The sequence below is a fragment of the Poecilia reticulata genome, chromosome 1 (genome assembly GCF_904066995.2).
Source record: "Poecilia reticulata chromosome 1, P_reticulata-male-v2, whole genome shotgun sequence".
Lineage (NCBI taxonomy): Eukaryota > Metazoa > Chordata > Actinopteri > Cyprinodontiformes > Poeciliidae > Poecilia > Poecilia reticulata.
In genome coordinates this window covers 3,108,945-3,127,368 of record NC_088830.1, presented here as the reverse complement: position 1 = coordinate 3,127,368, position 18,424 = coordinate 3,108,945, and the positions used below count along the sequence as shown (strand labels likewise).

At 39.6% G+C, this 18,424-nt stretch overlaps 1 protein-coding gene across 1 annotated transcript in view; it reads left to right on the top strand.

Annotated features, from left to right (window-relative positions):
* LOC103462069 (uncharacterized) overlaps positions 1-17,297 on the top strand; it is a 49,154-nt gene extending 31,857 nt beyond the window's left edge. Inside the window, exons 26-66 of the mRNA XM_008404579.3 lie at positions 829-873; positions 960-1,013; positions 1,827-1,871; positions 2,024-2,185; positions 2,275-2,328; positions 2,408-2,461; positions 2,541-2,585; positions 2,984-3,037; positions 3,137-3,181; positions 5,277-5,330; positions 5,859-5,912; positions 6,106-6,159; positions 6,642-6,749; positions 6,835-6,924; positions 7,024-7,077; positions 7,217-7,324; positions 7,535-7,642; positions 8,195-8,248; positions 8,337-8,390; positions 8,608-8,715; positions 8,799-8,852; positions 8,959-9,012; positions 9,097-9,150; positions 9,230-9,283; positions 9,406-9,513; positions 10,945-10,998; positions 12,549-12,602; positions 12,702-12,755; positions 12,861-12,914; positions 13,000-13,107; positions 13,186-13,239; positions 13,904-13,957; positions 14,040-14,147; positions 14,707-14,760; positions 14,890-14,925; positions 15,032-15,085; positions 15,190-15,508; positions 15,631-15,743; positions 15,831-15,899; positions 16,705-16,938; positions 17,016-17,297. Coding sequence (XP_008402801.2) covers positions 829-873; positions 960-1,013; positions 1,827-1,871; positions 2,024-2,185; positions 2,275-2,328; positions 2,408-2,461; positions 2,541-2,585; positions 2,984-3,037; positions 3,137-3,181; positions 5,277-5,330; positions 5,859-5,912; positions 6,106-6,159; positions 6,642-6,749; positions 6,835-6,924; positions 7,024-7,077; positions 7,217-7,324; positions 7,535-7,642; positions 8,195-8,248; positions 8,337-8,390; positions 8,608-8,715; positions 8,799-8,852; positions 8,959-9,012; positions 9,097-9,150; positions 9,230-9,283; positions 9,406-9,513; positions 10,945-10,998; positions 12,549-12,602; positions 12,702-12,755; positions 12,861-12,914; positions 13,000-13,107; positions 13,186-13,239; positions 13,904-13,957; positions 14,040-14,147; positions 14,707-14,760; positions 14,890-14,925; positions 15,032-15,085; positions 15,190-15,508; positions 15,631-15,743; positions 15,831-15,899; positions 16,705-16,938; positions 17,016-17,162 — 3,294 coding nt within the window. The 3' untranslated portion in view covers positions 17,163-17,297. The remainder of the gene's footprint in view (positions 1-828; positions 874-959; positions 1,014-1,826; positions 1,872-2,023; positions 2,186-2,274; positions 2,329-2,407; positions 2,462-2,540; positions 2,586-2,983; positions 3,038-3,136; positions 3,182-5,276; positions 5,331-5,858; positions 5,913-6,105; positions 6,160-6,641; positions 6,750-6,834; positions 6,925-7,023; positions 7,078-7,216; positions 7,325-7,534; positions 7,643-8,194; positions 8,249-8,336; positions 8,391-8,607; positions 8,716-8,798; positions 8,853-8,958; positions 9,013-9,096; positions 9,151-9,229; positions 9,284-9,405; positions 9,514-10,944; positions 10,999-12,548; positions 12,603-12,701; positions 12,756-12,860; positions 12,915-12,999; positions 13,108-13,185; positions 13,240-13,903; positions 13,958-14,039; positions 14,148-14,706; positions 14,761-14,889; positions 14,926-15,031; positions 15,086-15,189; positions 15,509-15,630; positions 15,744-15,830; positions 15,900-16,704; positions 16,939-17,015) is intronic.
* Positions 17,298-18,424: the final 1,127 nt, after the last annotated feature.

The window sequence follows — 18,424 nt, the reverse complement described above, 5'->3', positions numbered from 1 at the left end:
GTATTTTGATTTTCTACGTGTTATTAGTTGCTTCTTATCAAAGTGATTGAAGTATTTGCAGGGAGCATTCTGATTGGCTGTCGGTGTGACTCATTTAGTTGCTGGCACAGACGCAGACAAAAAGAAAAAAAAGAGTTCTAAATGCAAATGAGACACATTTTCCTTCATACACAAGGTATTCTCAGGTTGGTGGCACATTATAACATCATATGCAGAAGGTTGCTTTGCAGCATGCTGACATCCATCCATGCCAGCTAGTACTGCCTCATCTAGCAATCCACAGCTCAGGTAATGTAAACAACATCAGCTCGGTGGCGCCCTCTTCCTGCAGTGAGCAGGTGAACAAGCAGACTCATTATCCCTTCCGCTGCTCTTCAGACGTCAGAAAAAGAAAGTGTCCAATGATTTACTTATTTTTGTCCTTTATCCTTGACTTGTCACTTTATTTGATTAAGTTGTTAGCGGTAGCATGTACGTGAGTAGAAAGATGCAGCGGTTACGGAACTCCAGCTATTAATAAAAGACGCCTGACCTCAAACTGCCTTCCTTAGTGTTTGCATGCATACCATAATATGTTGTCACTGCACTTTTAACCATTATACAAAAGATACTCTTTAACTCACGTTTACTATCATAGTTACTGGTGTATTTAAAATGAATAAGCAAACAAAGCTCAGCCTGGTGGGAAGCAAGTAAAGCCTAGCAGCCCGCCAGGCCTGCAATACTCTGGGACTGACCCTGTCTATTTCAGACCCTTGTTGCATTCCTGAGTCTCTACACCATAATAACCTCAGTTACATGACTAAGTATTTGTCTGCTTGTCTACAGGGTCATCCTGGAAGAGAAGGGACTCCAGGTGAAAAGGGATTGCCAGTAAGCATATACAAACTTTCTTTTGTACTTTTGATGCTATTTTCAATACAGATTTTCTTTCAACATGTGCATATGTTTGTTGTTAGGGTCCTTCCGGCGTGCAGGGACCTGTAGGATACCCCGGACAACGGGGAGTTAAGGTGAGAAATGCTCATTCATGGTGCTTGCAAATGTACTGAAACACTTTCACTTTTTCATATTTCATCTCGTTACAACTGAGATTGTGAAAAATGGGGATTCATTTGTTTTTCCAACTCCCCATCCTCTGATAATGGCAAATAAAATCCAGCATGAATAAATAGAGTCTGCCTGCCTGCCTTAGTTTAAATCTGTCTGTTGCATCAGAACGAATTAGAGACCTGCTGAACAAGTCAATGAGAATGGTGTGGAGAACCTTAAAGCAGGGTTAGGTTTCTGACAATATCCCAATCTTAGAACAACTCATGAAACACATCAGCTCAGCTGAAATAATCTATCAAGAGGACGGCCCTGTCATTCACCCAGTCAGTCTAACCTTTAAAGAAGACAAACAGGGTGAAAATAACTTACTTTGGCTTAATAATCATCACTAAAATTTTTACATGGCCATAACTGTCCTCATGACAGTGAAGGAGTTAACTCTAGAGAATATGGTTCCTCTGAAAACTGGGCATTTCTTTCATCTCATCTTGAATGGACAAAAAACAAAGTAAAATATTAAAGATTTCAAAAGAAACAGGTTTAAGTTTTCCTTTCACTTTATAATTATGCTACTTGGTTAATCACATTAACAAACAGTACGGGTTGTGGCTACAATTTCATAAAAAGGGAAAAATGTTGAAGGCGTATGAATAAGTTATGAAACTAAGAGTGTAATGTTTTTCAGCATGCAGGAGTTTTCCATTCCCTCTGACCAAATGCTGCAGTGAGAATCATCTCCTGATGTTTCATTTTTATATGTTGATGTTTGACAGGGTGCAGATGGAATCAGAGGGCTGAAGGGAAGCAAAGGAGAGAAGGTAAAACGTAACACAACTAATATCATCTTTGTACATTCAGAAAGCCAAGATGTCTAGAGCTGCTATTTTAAACCTATGGATGAACTGAAGTGTCTCCTGTTTTACTGCACGAGTTTCAGTTTTTTAGTTTATCACACTGCTGTTTTCTGCAGGGAGAAGATGGTTTTCCTGGGGCAAAAGGGGAGATGGGAGCAAAGGGGGATGTTGGAGATAATGGACCTCCAGGGTCTCGAGGTGAAGATGGACCTGAAGGTCCCAAAGGTCAGTTGGGTCCTCATGGAGAGGCCGGGACGGCTGGCATTTCTGGAGAGAAGGTACATGTTGCATAAGGCCACGTATAATTAACAGAACAGTCTTAACCTACGTTTATCTGCAAATTCACTCAACTAGTGTTGTGTTTCAGGGGAAACTGGGGGTTCCAGGTTTACCTGGGTATCCAGGACGACAGGGCCCCAAGGTAAAATGAACTGAGGATTCAAAATTGGTTAATGATGAAGCAGCAGATTAAGTTTATGTTGACCTTTCTTCCTTTGCAGGGTTCTGATGGCTTTCCTGGTGCGCAGGGGGCTCCTGGAGAGAAAGGGAAGAAAGTAAGAGAAGCATTCAGAACAGATGCTGTGAAATCTTTACTATATTTCATAAATGTCTGACATTTGTCTCATTTAACAGGGTCCTGCAGGACAAGCAGGAAGTGGAGGCCAAAGAGGTCCAAACGTGAGTCTTGACCATAAGATGTTCACTTTTAGTATAAACAAGAAAATCACTCTACTGTCATTACTGTCCTGCCTGAGATTTGTAAAGTTTATTTGTGCCAGTATCTGTTTTTATCACATTTTTCAAATGCTGCAAATGTTCTCATTTTGTTATGTCCAAGTCAGATGACTGCTAGTTTTGATGGTTTAAAGGTTTCTGTTTACCTTTGCAACAAAAAAGAAAGAAAGAAAAGAAAATCATGGAGCATCCCAGTGAAAGAGAACTTTACACAGCCTTGGATAATGTGGAGCTTCTTTCTGCTTTTGAACCACAGCTTCCTTCTCATGTCAGGACATATTCTAAGCAGCTTTCACCTTTCATCTGATTTCAAAGTGTTTTTTATGTTGTGTTTCTGGCAGGGTGCCCGAGGAGGCAGGGGGGTGAGAGGTCCTACAGGGAAACCAGGAGAAAAGGTTAACTGACTCTCACCTGAACCCGCAGCAACATGTTTCTGTTCCCTGTGTTCCTGCTCTGCCTTCTGTCACTGATCCTGTGTTCTCCTTCCCTCTCAGGGAGCCTCAGGACATGACGGGCCCCCAGGATCTCCCGGAGAGAGGGTAAAATATGCAATTATGTCACAAAAACATTATGCATGCAAACATCCGTATATTTTATTGATTATATGTGAGAAGCCCGCATAAAATCCTAATAGAAAAAATGTGATAAATAATTTTTTTTACTTATTTGATCAGTAACCTAATATGCACACAAAATAAATAAAATAAAATAAAAAGATGTGAAAACCTCACTGGAATGTAAATAGTAATTCATGTAAAGCACTTTGAATTACCGTGTTGCTGAAAATATGCTATATAAATAATATTACCTTACCTTAGTACATTGCCTCAGTTTTTGTCTCAAATATATAATCGTTTTGTGCGCCGAAGCACATAAAATGCATCTATACGGTAATTTTATTCTCACTAAAAAAGAAAACAGGGTTGGATCAGCAGGTTAACTCCTAACAGGTTTCATTATTTTAAAGGTGATTAAGGTGTGTAAACATACAATCACACATATACAAGTAGCTGCGCAAAGGTGAGCCACGTAATTGAGGAGTGCTTTGGCTCTGATGGAGAGCATCGCCAATGGAAGGATTCAGAGGGAGCCTGTGCTTAGAGATCATATCGATCTGCTGGGAAATGTTGATGATTGTTTATTAGCATTTAGATGAATCCAGACTGATCACCCTGGAGCTCTGAGCAAAACTTAAAGAAGGAGCCGTGGGTTACCGGTGCAACTACATACAACTTTTCTAAATTTGTCCATATGCCAAGTTTTAGCCCCAAGCTGTCTGTCTGTCTGCTGTACAAATATATACAAACTGTAGTTTTATTTATACTAACTACAATTAGATGCTCAGAGTCTGATACGTTTATCATTGAAATGCTGTGCAGATTCCTATGTAATTCCTATAATAGAGCCTAAATTAAAACACAAGAGAGAATTGAAGCACATTTATCTTCGATGTCTATCGCCCATATCTCCAGGACATAATCCTGTTAAGTGAAACAGTCATTTCAGGTAGAAATTGCCTTTCACTGTGCAGGATATGGACCTTAATCGCTTTTTGGCAGAAAACCCCCCCAGCTATATTTGGCATTTTTGGTATCTTTTCGGTGTAACACAGAATGCCTTCTTCAACACAGTGCATAAAACTTCCTGTGCTCTAAAATTCTTAATTTAACAAAATTAACAGAACCCCTCAGTAAAGAAAAAAACCCCATCAAAAATCTTTTTTATTATTATTTATTGAATTATATCCATCACAGGGCAGTGGTCAAACGGTGGTTCAAAATCTAAGCTAGTTTGACGCAGATAACCCATGAAAAGTACACTTTTACTGCTATGGGTACATTAGGAATTTAAGTAGTCAGATATTATGACAAACTACCAAACATGGACACTCAAGAGGAGAACATCCCAAATTATAGGAAGAGGAAAATATAAAAGAGACAAACTTTTGCCGCAACCTTGAGAATACAACTACATCTGTGTTACTGGTGGGAACATAATTTGTATGAAAGAACTAAATGACAGAGAAAGTCACTCAAAACGATTCGACGAGACACTCAAGCTGAATGTGATTGGGTTTTGGCACAACACCTGGTTTATTCCTGCTGTCGGCATTAACCTTGTGAGAACTGAGCTACTGGAGGTGGCAGTTCTCATGAGTCTAGTGACTTAATTAGCCTGTGATCTTCATCATCCTTCACCATATTCCTGATGTCATTATCTTGGAGCTTACTCTTGAGTTTTTTCCCCCATACCCCTCCATGCTGTCTCTAATGTTAACTTTAACTTGCTTCTGACTCCGACTTTATGGTTCTTCTTTTCTTCAGGTCACTGGTAAGTCAGGGTTTGTGTTTGGTGAAGCATCTCACTGGTTCACAGACGTTCATATAGTTGGTCACCTGCTCAGTCACAGGATCAATGTCATTTAAAGTCTGACTGGGCTTCAGTAGTTTTGCTAACAATAACAGGTTAAAATGAATTTCAGATCTGTCCTCAAGGCAAACTGCCATGTCCGCTTTAGATGTTTTCCTGCTTTTACACACCTGATTCAATATGACCAAAACATTGCACTGGATGCCATTTATCACTATATTAACCCCTTCTCTATTGGTTCATTTTGCATTTTTTGTTTTCTAGGGACCTTCAGGGCCACAAGGAAGGAATGGAGAACTGGGACCTAAAGGTTCAAGCGTAAGCAGTAAAAAAAAATACTTATTTCGTTTTACAAAATTTAAACAGAACCACAAATTTTGATATAAATCTGTGAAAACATGAAATATGCAAAATAGTCAAAAGCTTGGATCTTACTTCCTGATTTTTTTTAAAGAAAAAATAAATCTGTAAGTTTAAGCTGCCAGGTAATTAAACAGAGTCAGATCTGTAGACCAGAATCAGATCCAGTGTTAAACTATTGTTTAACTTGATCCACTTCAAATATGTTTTTTTCTAACAAAGCAGCTTTGCTTATTGATCGTCAAGTTCTGACCACATCCATGTACATATTACTGTAAACAAAACTTTGTCATAGAAAAGGATGTAGATGTGGATTAATGTTTATTTATTACTGACACAGAACTATGAATGGGAAATTAGAATTGACTATATTTTACTAAAAGAGAATATTTGTTATATTTTCTACTCTACTGTTGTGCTTACTTTTTTGTTTTAACTTATGTTTATGACATTATATTTTTTATGCTCTTGTGTTTATTGTTACAGGGTCCAGCTGGGAAGGATGGACTTCCGGGTCATCCGGGTCAAAGAGGAGAACCAGTGAGTTACATTATTCTTTTCAAAAGATGTCTTAAACACACATTTACCCAGAAACAATGGCTCAACCGGTACTGAGCCTCACAGCGGGATTGAATCCCAGCCTGGGGTTTTAATTACATTTAGATTCTGATCAATGATAGTCTAAAAGGATTGCAGACACACTGTCGGTATTTAATGTCCAACTTTTTTTCAGGGCTTTCAAGGAAAAACGGGCCCCCCAGGGCCTTCAGGTGTGGTCGGACCGCAGGTAAGCGCCTCTGTTTGAACCTATTGTTTTGAGTTGAAGAATTTTCCAGGGTAATTACATGTAACATAATATTTAGTTCAATTCAATTGCAGTTAAATTTCAATTTGATAAAATTTTATCTAACTTATTTTTTTAATTGCAATTAATTTAGCTGAATTATTTTGATTACATTCAAAATATTTCAAGTAATTTCAGTTTATTTCAATGTATTTTAGTTCAATTTGTCTCAGTTTTTTATACAACTTAAAACAGAAGCATTACATCAAGGCCTTTTAAGAGTCAAAAAGATTCAATTTACATCTCGTCACACTGAGTACATAGACAATCTCCATCTGAGATTTAGTTTGGATTATTTCAATATGATACCTCGCCTTACATTCAGCTTCATTTTCAAAACCCTGCTGTCTCATTGGGTTGGATTGGAATACCCTGTTACTGTTATTATTGAAGACCACTGAAATCATGTGTGATGTTTGCTTCAGGGGAAATCAGGGGAACCAGGACCAACAGGAGACCGCGGTCACCCGGGAGCACCAGGGGTACCCGGAGAGCACGGTTTACCTGGGGCTGCTGGGAAAGAGGGCGGAAAGGTCAGATACAGATTTATTATTTCTGTTTTCATCATTCCATTTATTCTGTAGGTAATATTTCTATTCTTGTTAATTCATGTCTTAGGGGGACCCTGGTTTACCGGGGACATCAGGGAAGAACGGTCCAACTGGACTGAAGGGGTTCAGAGGGAGCAGAGGAGCTACTGGAATTATGGTACCACATAACTGCTGAAATACTGTACATCTGTGTTCGTGTTTTTGTGAAGATCTTTTAGTAGTTTAGTTCTACAAAATGCTTTATTGACATTTAAAGGGACCCCCGGGTCTGAAAGGAGCAACAGGCCCCGGTGGATCCGCCGGATCTCTGGTAAGTAATGGCACAACAATTCTGATTTACCTTAACTCCCTGTCAGGCATTCTGCAGCTGTGTTTCCCCATATGTAACATTATCTTCTGCAGTAATTTGGTACTTGAAGACATTTAAAGGGCTAATATATTGTGTGTAGGGGCCATCAGGAGAACGGGGCCCTCCAGGACCAGCTGGGGCAATCGGACAGCCTGGTCGTGCCGGAGCAGTTGGAGGACCGGGACCAATGGGAGAGAAGGGGGAGCCTGTAATTATCAGCATGCTTTTTGTTTCTTATAATCATTTCATCTGCTGACACCGGAGGCTGCTTTAGAAAGCATCCTCAGAGAATATGAAGAAAACACACAAACAAAACTTGTATGTAATTTTAATAAATGAGTTGTTGCTTGTAATTTTTCTCTGTATTGTTTATATCCTAATTGCACTTTTTAAAATGAGCTCGGTGTATTTGCCTCAGGGAGAGAAGGGCCCTATTGGACCTGCGGGTAAGGACGGGGATCAGGGTCTGGTAGGAATGCCCGGAGCAACAGGAGCTGCAGGACCTTCGGGGGATGATGGGGATAAGGTAAAGTATCCATGATGTGTTACAGTACAAGAGAAATAAATACAGGATCTGGGGCCAATATCTGATTTATGCTTTTTGTAAATCTGTGTTCCTATACAGATTATAGCTTATTCTGATAACTCTGTATTACCTCCAATTAACAATATTTAAAAAGCATTTTTTCTACAACGTCTCCACACCCAGCATCAAAACTCAGCTTGACGGCTCCAAAAAATGAAATCGATCTGCTTCTCTCTAATTCCTTCAGCCTTCCTGTTATCTGCTGGATTCTCAGCCTGTTTGAAACTGTAGAAAATACAGATTCATTTTAAATTGATTCCTACAAATGTTCTGCATCACCTCAATGATACTGAAAGTATTCAGATTGGAGTGTTCTTCCCTCAGTAACCAAGTCCACATCAAAAACTGTTGTTAGCTCGAGATGTTAGCTCTTGGGATGGTGTGTTCATAAATTGAAAGAAATATTGGATTTTTAAGTTCGCAGCTGGCCACTCACCATTCAGTGCTGGTCAAGTGGAAAGTTTCCAGATGTTTTGTGTTTCATGTCCACAGGGGGAGCAGGGAGGACCTGGACAGAAAGGCAGCAAAGGAGACAAGGGGGAAGCGGTGAGTGTGGGGTCAGGTTGTGCTTCAGAAGGATCAGTTATGATCACCTGATCCAATTTCGCATAATTCTTTGGTGCTTTCTCAACAGGGTCCCCCGGGTCCTACTGGCACCCAGGGGCCAGTTGGTCAGCCAGGTCTTCCAGTGAGTCTTCATCTCTTTTCTTTTCTGCCTTGTTAGGACTGATGGTTGAAAAAGAGAATTTCTGTTGTGACGTTTTTTTAATGTAATATATCACAATATGATTACATTTCCTAAATACACGATCACAATGGACTGATCCCAGTAATCAATCTGTTGTCACTATGTCACGAGACGTTGATCCTGAATGTATTCACATCAGACTCCACCTGTCTAACAGGGTGTAGATGGACTGTCTGGCCCTCGAGGGCAGCAGGGTATGTACGGTCCCAAAGGAGACGAGGGGCCCCGTGGTTTCAAGGGCTCCAGAGGGCCGAGAGGATTACAGGTTAGGTTTGCGAGTGTGGGGATTCTTGAAGGATATTAATTTAGTTTTATTTCAGTTAAATAATTCTGTACATATTGTCCCAGGGTATGCCTGGCTTACCTGGAGAAAAGGGAGAGAGTGGACATGTTGGTCTGATGGTAAGTTTATGTTCTCTTTATTCTATTTGTTTGCTTTCGCACCTTTTTTTCTAATGTCACAAATGTATGAAAAAAATGTTGATTTATTGTGGTTACCTGGTTGTAGGGTCCACCTGGACTACAAGGCCCCAATGGTGCTCAAGGACCTATGGGAGGACTGGTAATGTCTTAGGCGTTTGATTTTGAATCTTTAATCTTTCCAGAATTAAATCGTACGGTAATAAACATAATTTGTGTGGCACAGGGACAAACCGGCAGACCTGGGATGATTGGACAGCCGGGTGTTGTGGGGGAAAAGGTAAAAAAAACTTCACTGTTTTCACTTGAATATCCTAATACTTCTCATATTTTTTGCACTTAATATTTTTTCCTCTTAGGGAGAGGATGGAGAAGCGGGTGACCCTGGACCCGTCGGTATTCCAGGAAGGCTAGTGAGTCTGTTTGGTTTTTAGCTTGCAAATCCTTGGAATAAAAATTTATTTAGCAATTAATTGTATTGCCTTAAGAGTCTCCCACACTTTACATTTCCTCTCTCCTCTCCTGTTGCTTACAGGGTGACAAAGGAGACCAAGGTGAAAAGGGAGATACGGGCCCTCCAGGAGCCGCCGGTCCCCCGGGGGCCAGGGGCATTCCAGGAGAGGATGGAGCAAAGGGCAATGCTGTAAGGGCCACTCAAACTGTACTGTGTGATGTGCAATGACACACATTACTGTAGCACGCTCAGTCGATTCCTAAAGAATTGAACAGATGTATTAAATAAATGGGTGATAGATAAATTTGTGGTTTTAAAGTAAAATACCAATACTGTTAAGTATTTACCATTTACAGGTTTCCTAGTCTTTGAGTGTTTGTCAAATATAAATGTTTCAGATCATTAAACAAATTTTAATATCAGACCGAGATAAACATGAGTATAACAAGAAAATTATTTAATTTATTAGGAAAAAAAGAAGCTATGTGATAAAGTAACTGCCCTGTTAACGGCAACAATAAGCCATCAAATCTCTGGGGGAACTGCAGTATTCTTGTTGAGAAAGTTTGGCCTCTTCCAATTAAACCATGAATTAATTATAATTAGGTACAAAAGAGCTTCATCTTACTTGCCACAAGAATCAAGAAGTTACTTAAACAGGACCAGTCTGTCTGAGAACAGGAAGTTGGATAAAAGGAATTCAAATCAATGCATCAGGTACAGCTGAAAAAAAATTCAAGAACAGACTAGAACTACAGTGAGTAACATCCAAATGGTCTCAGAGTCTTTTCTCAGCCTCTGAGACTTAAGGCAGAATCCACAAACAGATTAAATTCTTAGTGAACCTTTCCAGGAGTAACCAAAATTATTCCCAGACAGAGGAGGAGTAACCCAGGGCAACCAGGACCAATCATCTGAAACGCTTGTCATACCTCAGCCTACAAAAGCTTTTATTGCTTGCGTCTTTAGTTCATAACTGCATTCCACCTGGAGATATACATTTTTAGCTACAGGCCTTCAGAGACTCTTCATGGCTTCAGGGTCTACCATCACCACCAACCTCCAGTCGTCCTGGTTCTCTGTCATCGATGGCCTCCAGATTCTCAGCTCCTTGCTAACCGGCCACTTTCCTGTGGCCTTTCTGAACTGATTAAGAACTCTAGTTCATTTTTCTTTCAGACCCTTTATTTTATTTTGTGTTTCCTCTGTTGTGAAGAGTTCTGACCATAAATCCAATACTGAATCTGTGGCTGGCAGCTAAAGATTGAGGTGAAGACACAGAGGCCTTCACTATCACAGACTTTGATCACATCCCTAAAATCTAATTTTCCAGCATGAAAAATGCTGGTTAGCGAATATAAGAGTGTGATTGTTGTAATGCAAAAAAATATTTTTTGTTGTTTGACCAATAATAGTTTTTTTTCTATTATTTTCTCACATGTTTTAAGAGATGCCTGCCATATTCTCTATTGGAAACAAACTTTTTAGCCTAATGACTCACTTTAGCTTTAATCAAACATTTGAAATATTTTAGCAATAGCAAATTCACATTGTTGAAAATTAACAAAATATGTGCTTTGATTGTAAGGTTTAATGTGTTGTATTTTCTTCTTTCCACAGGGTCCTATAGGTCTGACTGGTGACCTTGGTCAGCAGGGAGAGGCAGGACCCAACGTGAGTGCCTGCTTGAAATTCACTTGTTTTGTCTTTTAAATAATCATAAAGTGTTGACTGTTCATCTGTTTATCTCACTGCTGTAAGGCAGCAACGTAAAACACATTTCTCAGAAGCTTGTGTTGTATGTGTGGGAACATTTGATGTGCATTCACATTCTAAGAACATACAAAACTAGAAAACTATTCACACCCCTTGAACTTTTCCATATTTTGACACATTGCAACTAAAAATATAAATATATTTCATTGGAATTTTATCTGGCATACCAACACAAAGTGGTATACATTTGTGAAGTAGAAAGAAAAATATATGTGGTTCAAAACATATTTTACAATAAAAACACTGAAAAGCAGAGTGTACAGAAGTATTCAGCCCCCTTTGATTTGAGTGCAATCAATTGCCTTCAGAAGTTACTCGATGGCTCCCTGTGATTAAACAGAGTCCAGCTGTGTGTAATCTGATGTCAGTAGAGACCCAGCTGCTCTGTGACGCCTCAGAGGTTCAGAGAATATAGGAGAGCAAACACCATCATGAAGTCCAGGGAACACAGCAGACAGGTCAGGAAGAAAGATGCAGAGAAGTTTAAAGCAGACTTAGACTGTAAAAAGATTTCCCACACTCTGAACATCTCACTGTTGAATCCATCATCCAGAGATGGAAACAGTCTGGTCCAACTGTAAATCTACAAGACGAGGCCATCCAGCTGAACAAGCAGAGCTCTGATCAGAGACACAGCCAAGAGGCCCATGGTGACTCTGGACCAGATGCAGAGATCCACAGCTCGGGTGGGGGAATCTGTCCACAGGATAACTATTAGTAATCACTGCACAAATGTCTTTCTGGAAGAAAGTCGTTGTTAGAGAAGCCAAGAAGTCCTGTTTACAGTTTGACAGAAGTCATGTTGGACACAGCGGACATGTGGCAGGAGGAGCTTCTGCTATGTGTTGGCTTCTGGTTGGAAAGTGACGAAATATGGAAAAGTTCAACATATTTTTGCAAATCACTGCATGTAAGCTAAACATTTATTTTGTAAAAAAATAAAAATAAATAGAAAAGTCAATATGATATCAGTTAAACTTTGATTAAACCACATATTCCAATTAAAGATTAAATATAGAAGGGAAGGAAGCGACTCCTAACCACAACTGTTTATTTATATTTATGTTTATATATTGCATATTTAATATTAACATTGTAAGAAACCACAAGATCATTTAAATATAACATTTCTTTAATGTATGTATGTGATGGATATTTTATTTATTAATGTTGCGTGTTTGTAGTGAAAGATTGTGATCTGTTCCAGGACAAAATCAAAAAGTAAATAAATATGAACATTTGTTGGCATTTTTACATTTGTTTTAGACCTGCTATTTGTGTATAAAACTAACATTGCATCTTTGCAATTTACTCACTGTTGTGCACAAAGTTTTTGTAAATTCTCAGCTGTGCTTTTCACAATATTTTTCCAATGCTACTTTTTAATACAGCTATGCATGTTTTGTAGTTTAGTTTTCCTCTGCCCACTCTGTTCCCTTCCTCATTAGGGTGTAGACGGCCTCCTCGGATCTAAAGGAGACACCGGAGAACCTGGTAAATCTGTAAGTCTCACTTTATAAACTGTAACCTTTGACGTCCTCAATGTCATTATTTAAGATTATGTTATCATACAAGGGGACCTCATTCTTTGAATTCCTCAGGGACCCCCAGGGCCGACGGGGGAGCCTGGACCACCGGGGCCTCCTGGACGAAGGGTTTGTATCTCTGATTATGTGTTTTTTTAATTTTTATTTTCTTAGTATCAAGTTTCAAAATTTGAATGATTTCCTGCTACTTTCAACTCACCTGTAAACATTCAGGGACACTTGGGAAAATCAGGGAAGGAAGGCAAAGAAGGTCTGAAAGGAACAAAGGTAAACATTTGAAGCATCTTTAAAAAAAAACCTTTGAAATGACCCATGTGTCTGAGGATGTCCCATGTTTCTGTCGTTCTGTCAGGGGGCCCTTGGACTGGAGGGTCCCATTGGAAAGACCGGACCCAGAGGTTCTCAAGGGCATCCAGGAAAAAATGGTCCACAGGGCCTGAGAGGAATCCCTGGGCCAGCAGTGAGTCTGTTTGTGCCAATAGAAAGAAAGCAGAGTAAAGACCACGCTCAACAAGTTTCTCTTTTTGTGTGTTTGTAGGGTGAGCAGGGTTTAAATGGGCCACCGGGTCAAACTGGACTTCCAGGTCCCATGGTGAGATCTTCATTTTAAATGTTTAGGCTAATGTGCATGAGACTAATTAATAATATGAACTTTTACAAATGAAGTGAATCGTTTCTAGACATGAGACAACAACTATCGCCTAATTGGAGCGTCCAGTTACCTTTCATTTGTTTCGCTCACTAAGCGCCTGACACAAGGCCAGCTGGACGGGTGGTGGGATTCATTCAAAGCGGGGGTCTCAAACTGCAGGACTCAACTGCCAGTGTTATGCAGCTTTTAGGTGTGTCTCAGTTTAAGCACACCCCAACTTAGTTTGTTAGGCTGACTGGAGCTTGAATAAAGGCTAAAGAAGCCGTTTAGTCATTTGATGTAGGAAAACATCTAAAGGTTCAAGGACACTGACCTTGTTTTTACTTCAGGTTGAGAGCCACTAAATAGTTAACCTGAAGTTTTCTGTTTGGGAGACGGTATGAATTTGGTTAAAATGTTAATTAACCTTTAACTAAAATTGCAAACATTAATAATAATGATCTATAGCTATCAAAAATAAATTACATTTCTTCAATTGAGTAGAGAAAATGTATCAATGAAATTATATGAATACTAGTGTTTTAGGACTGATCTGATCAGGTTGATGGAAAAAACAAACAACAAAAAAACCATGATTTTGACTATGTAACCTTTGACTCTTTAGGGTCCACCAGGTTTACCCGGCCTCAAGGGAGATCATGGCAGGAAGGGAGACAAGGTTCATCAAAAACATGCAACTATTCTTTTACTGTAATATTTTCACCATTGTGTTTGTAACCTTGTTCATGATGTGATCACAGGGTCATGGTGGACTAATCGGACTCATAGGACCTCCAGGAGACATCGGAGAGAAAGGTGATAGAGGACTACCAGGAAACCAAGGCCTTCAAGGTCCAAAAGGAGATGAGGTACTGAAACACCCAGAGTCAGAACTTAATCAGAACACAATGAAATTATATACTTGAGAGTCACTTGGTGAAATAATTCAGATTGCATACAGGTACACATTAATAAGAAAAATGTACATTGATAACACAATTTTTTTAAACATGTTTCATTTTCACCTCCACCTCTGAGAGGGCAGCACCTCTATGGGATGCTCCCTGCTGTTTAAAGAAACTGAGCCTGCTCTGTAAATCCAGATTTTGTTGCTTATAATACAGTTTTGTACAGCATACACATAAAAATAGATTGGGATTTCTTAATAATTAGCTTAACTGTATGCTCACAGAAACTATGGGTGCAGCTGACATAAAATGACAGGGTACTAATAATGGGTTTCAAGAGTTGAGTTTTGTGGCAACTTCAAAAACCAAGCATACCTCAGACTTGATCGGGACATTTCCAGCTTCAAGCAGACGTTGAGCAACAACAACAGTGTTTAAGATGGCAGTTATTTCTTTGTTTTTGTTTCTGTTGAAGCTCGTCTTGTTTACTTACAGTTTTGTCTCCTTGAATAAAAATTAGGGTCCAGTCGGCCCAGCAGGCCTACCTGGACCTCCTGGTCCCACAGGACTGTCTGTGAGTAAACTATAGGCCGTCTCACAGCTTGTAAAGAGACTAAACAATTGCTAACCTGACAGTTTTCTGGAAACCTACTAATCCTAGTTTTATGCTTGTCTCTTCTCAACACCTCTCCTTTTCTAATAGGGTGCTATTGGCCAAAAAGGCTCCAAAGGGAACCAGGTACAGTTGATACTGATTTTTAAGTTTTAACTATTCCCTGTTATTACACTCATTGTTTGCAGCTCCACAGTACAACCTAAAGTACATTGTATTATTCACTATTTAGGGTCCGATAGGTCCCAGAGGAGACACTGGCCCTGTGGGGCCTCCAGGATCACCTGTGAGTTCAGCCCATAGCAAAAGTTGTGCCATTAAAGTGTCTGTATTCATTAAGACTCTGCCTTAACTTCTTCTTTGTTCTTTTGGTGTGTTTTCTCTCCCTAGGGACGGGCCGCTGTTGGTTTTTCGCCTCTTCCAGAGCGAGGAAGAAGAAGAAGAACTCACCCTGTGGTGGATGGTGCTGCAGTGGAGGATGAGGAGGAGACCATGGACAGAGGAGAGGACGACGGTTGGGTGCAAAGCGACCAGGCCACACTGGATGGTTTGGTGAAAGATAATGAGACTCAGGACATGGAAGAAGTGTTTGCTTCAATTTCATCTATGAAAGTTGAGGTGGAGGGTCTGCGTAACCCAATGGGGACTTACCACAGCCCAGCACGCACCTGCAAGGAGCTCTGGCTCCTCCATCCAGAGCTCCCCAGTGGTACTTTATCACTCTATGAACTTTTTGAATCGGAACAACTGGGCCTCTTCTGTTTACATGTCTAAAACATTCATGTCCTTGTGTGAATTTGTTGTTGTTGTTGTTGTTTTTTGCCTCTCCAGGGGAGTATTGGATAGACCCCAACCAGGGCTGCCACAGAGACGCCTTCAAAGCTTTCTGTAACTTTACTGCACAGGGAGAAACGTGTTTGTACCCAGACAAAAAGTTCCAGTCGGTTAGTTTATATAGCTTACAGTAAGAGATTACTAAATCTTCTTTTGTTTTACAGCAGTACTAACTTCATGTTATTTGTTTCCATCAGGTGAAATTAGCAGCATGGAAAGGGGAAAAACCTAACACCTGGTACAGTAAATTCAGGAAAGGCAAACAGGTACAATGTGATAAATAAATCTGCATCAGTTTCATTCTGACTTTATGGGGAGTTATATGTGATTTCAAAGATAATTTTGATGATTCTAGCAACAGAGATCCATTTCTGGTGATCAATAGAAAATCATCTAAAAGTCTGTCCATGTAATAACTAATTAGTTTCTCCACTGAGTTTATGTACATGTTCTTGTAAGCTTTCTATTTTTTTCCCCACAAGTTCATTTTTCAGGCTTTTTAAATGTTCAGTGATCAAAAGCAGCATCGATGGTAATTGAGCTGAGGTGATGCTCTTTTCCACAACAACAGAGAGAAAACTTGTCTGCACAGATTGGTTTGTTTCCATGGAGAAAATTGGTTGAGTGAATAGATAGGAAGTCTGCACTGATTGGTACACTCTCTGCAGCCCTGGGGATGCTTTTAAAGAAAGTGTTGGTTTAGTTAGAGCCACAAATGACCAGAATAACAGCTTCAATTATTTTACCTAAGAAAACAGAACACAGGCTGTCAGTTTCATTGTGACAAGCAACAGTATGATCAGATAGTTTGAGGGATGAAGACAGAGATTTGTTCCTGGAGTCTAAATGAGGCTGCTGTGAGGGACTACCATCCAGAGCTCTGAAAAATTACTTGGCTCTGCCGAAAGTTTGAATACGAGATGCAATTTGTGCTTCTTAGTTTGTCAAAAATTACAACCCTGTGGTGTTGATGTGCACAGAGCTAATTTTTGTTTCCATTGTGTCTTCGCTGTATTTGACCATGAAATGATTTGTTTATCTTGAACGTGTCATTCTGTGGCTCTCTTCCAGTTCTCCTACACAGGGTCAGATGGTTTCTCGATAGACATTGTTCAGCTGACCTTCCTGAAGCTTCTCAGTGCCACAGCAAAGCAGACGTTCACCTATCACTGCCTCAACTCTGCCGCCTGGCTACACGTGGCCACCTACAGTCATGAACATGCACTGCGCTTCAGAGGCAGCAACGGGGAGGAGCTGACTCACGAGAACGCACATTACATCAGTCCGCTATACGACGGCTGTCAAGTAAGTGTTGCAGACATGTGACATTAAAGCAAACATGCAGAGATGTGCTTCATTTTTTGTTGTTTGATATTGTGCAGGTACGCTCAGGACAGGAGAGGACGGTTTTGGAAATTGAGGCACCGACGTCCCAGACTCTCCCCATAATCGACATAGCTGTGTCCGATTTCGGCAATGGGAACCAAAAATTTGGTTTCCAAGTTGGCCCGGTTTGCTTCAATGGTTAACAATCTCAGGAAGGCATAAGAACGGGATTAATTTAATAGAAAGGAGCCTTGGACACTTTTTTACATGCAGGGAGAACAAAACTTTCAAGATCACATATTTAATTTGTACAGTAAACAATGTTTCATGGCTCAAACTACCACTCTTGCTCAAATGTTCATTCAGTTTGTATGTTACAGGTTCATTGTAGTTGTATGCTAATGGCTCACTGTGGACTCACATGCTGTTACAAAGAGAAGGACACCTTTGTTGATGTCCTCACGGTTTTTTCTCTTCTTCTTTTCTTCTTCAACACGTGTACTCTGCTCTGTTTTCTCTGCTTCTGTTTCAGTAATGACTTTTAACAAAACAAATTAGTTTTGTCACACACATCTATCTCCAGTCACCTGTAAGGGAATCAGGGTGGAGGAATTAATATTCTTAAACCTGACAGATGCAGATCATCCAGCATAATCTAATGAAATAACTGAAACTGTCAGTATTCATAAATAGGTCCATATTAGTTTATTATGTTCATCGCAATTATCTGATTGAGAAATCATAAAGAAGAAGCTGACTTTTAATTAGTGGCACAGAATAATTCTGGCTACTGGAATCGGGTTTGATGATCATTCTTAGTGTTCCTAAGTACCACCAGGAAGGAGTAACATCTTTCATTTGTGTGGATCCTGTTACTGAGGAAAAACACTCATTGTTATTTTAACCATTTAATCAGTTTGAGGTTTACAATAAAGTCAAAGGACGAACAGTGATATTATAAGCTATTCAAAAGGAAAATAGTTTGCTATTAATTTAGGCTGCAGTAGAATGATGAACACATAGCAACAAACCTGATCTTTTTTATTCTTTACTGCCTGCAACCACTGAAAGTCTGAATCCAACAAAGAAAATAGACTTTAACCTACATTCAAATTCTCTTAACACTGCTACAAATATTCACCACTCTACTTTCTTAGTGATGAAAAACATAGATGTTTTAACAACTTTTCCAAGGACATCAATAAGAGTTAGTGTGTTTTATAAAGATGTATTTCAATACAATTCAAATCTCATATTTGTGAGTGTGTACACTTTCAGATATTTTTTTGTCATCAAACCTCAATTTTTTGTTTTCTTTTGTTCTTTGTTTTGTTGTACTTGTGTGGTTGTGATTATGAGTTAAACACATTGCATTGATGAGCCACAACATTAAAACCACTTTCAAAATGAATAATACAAACATTGATTCATAATTAATCAATGTTTTATCTTTGAGAATATCTCC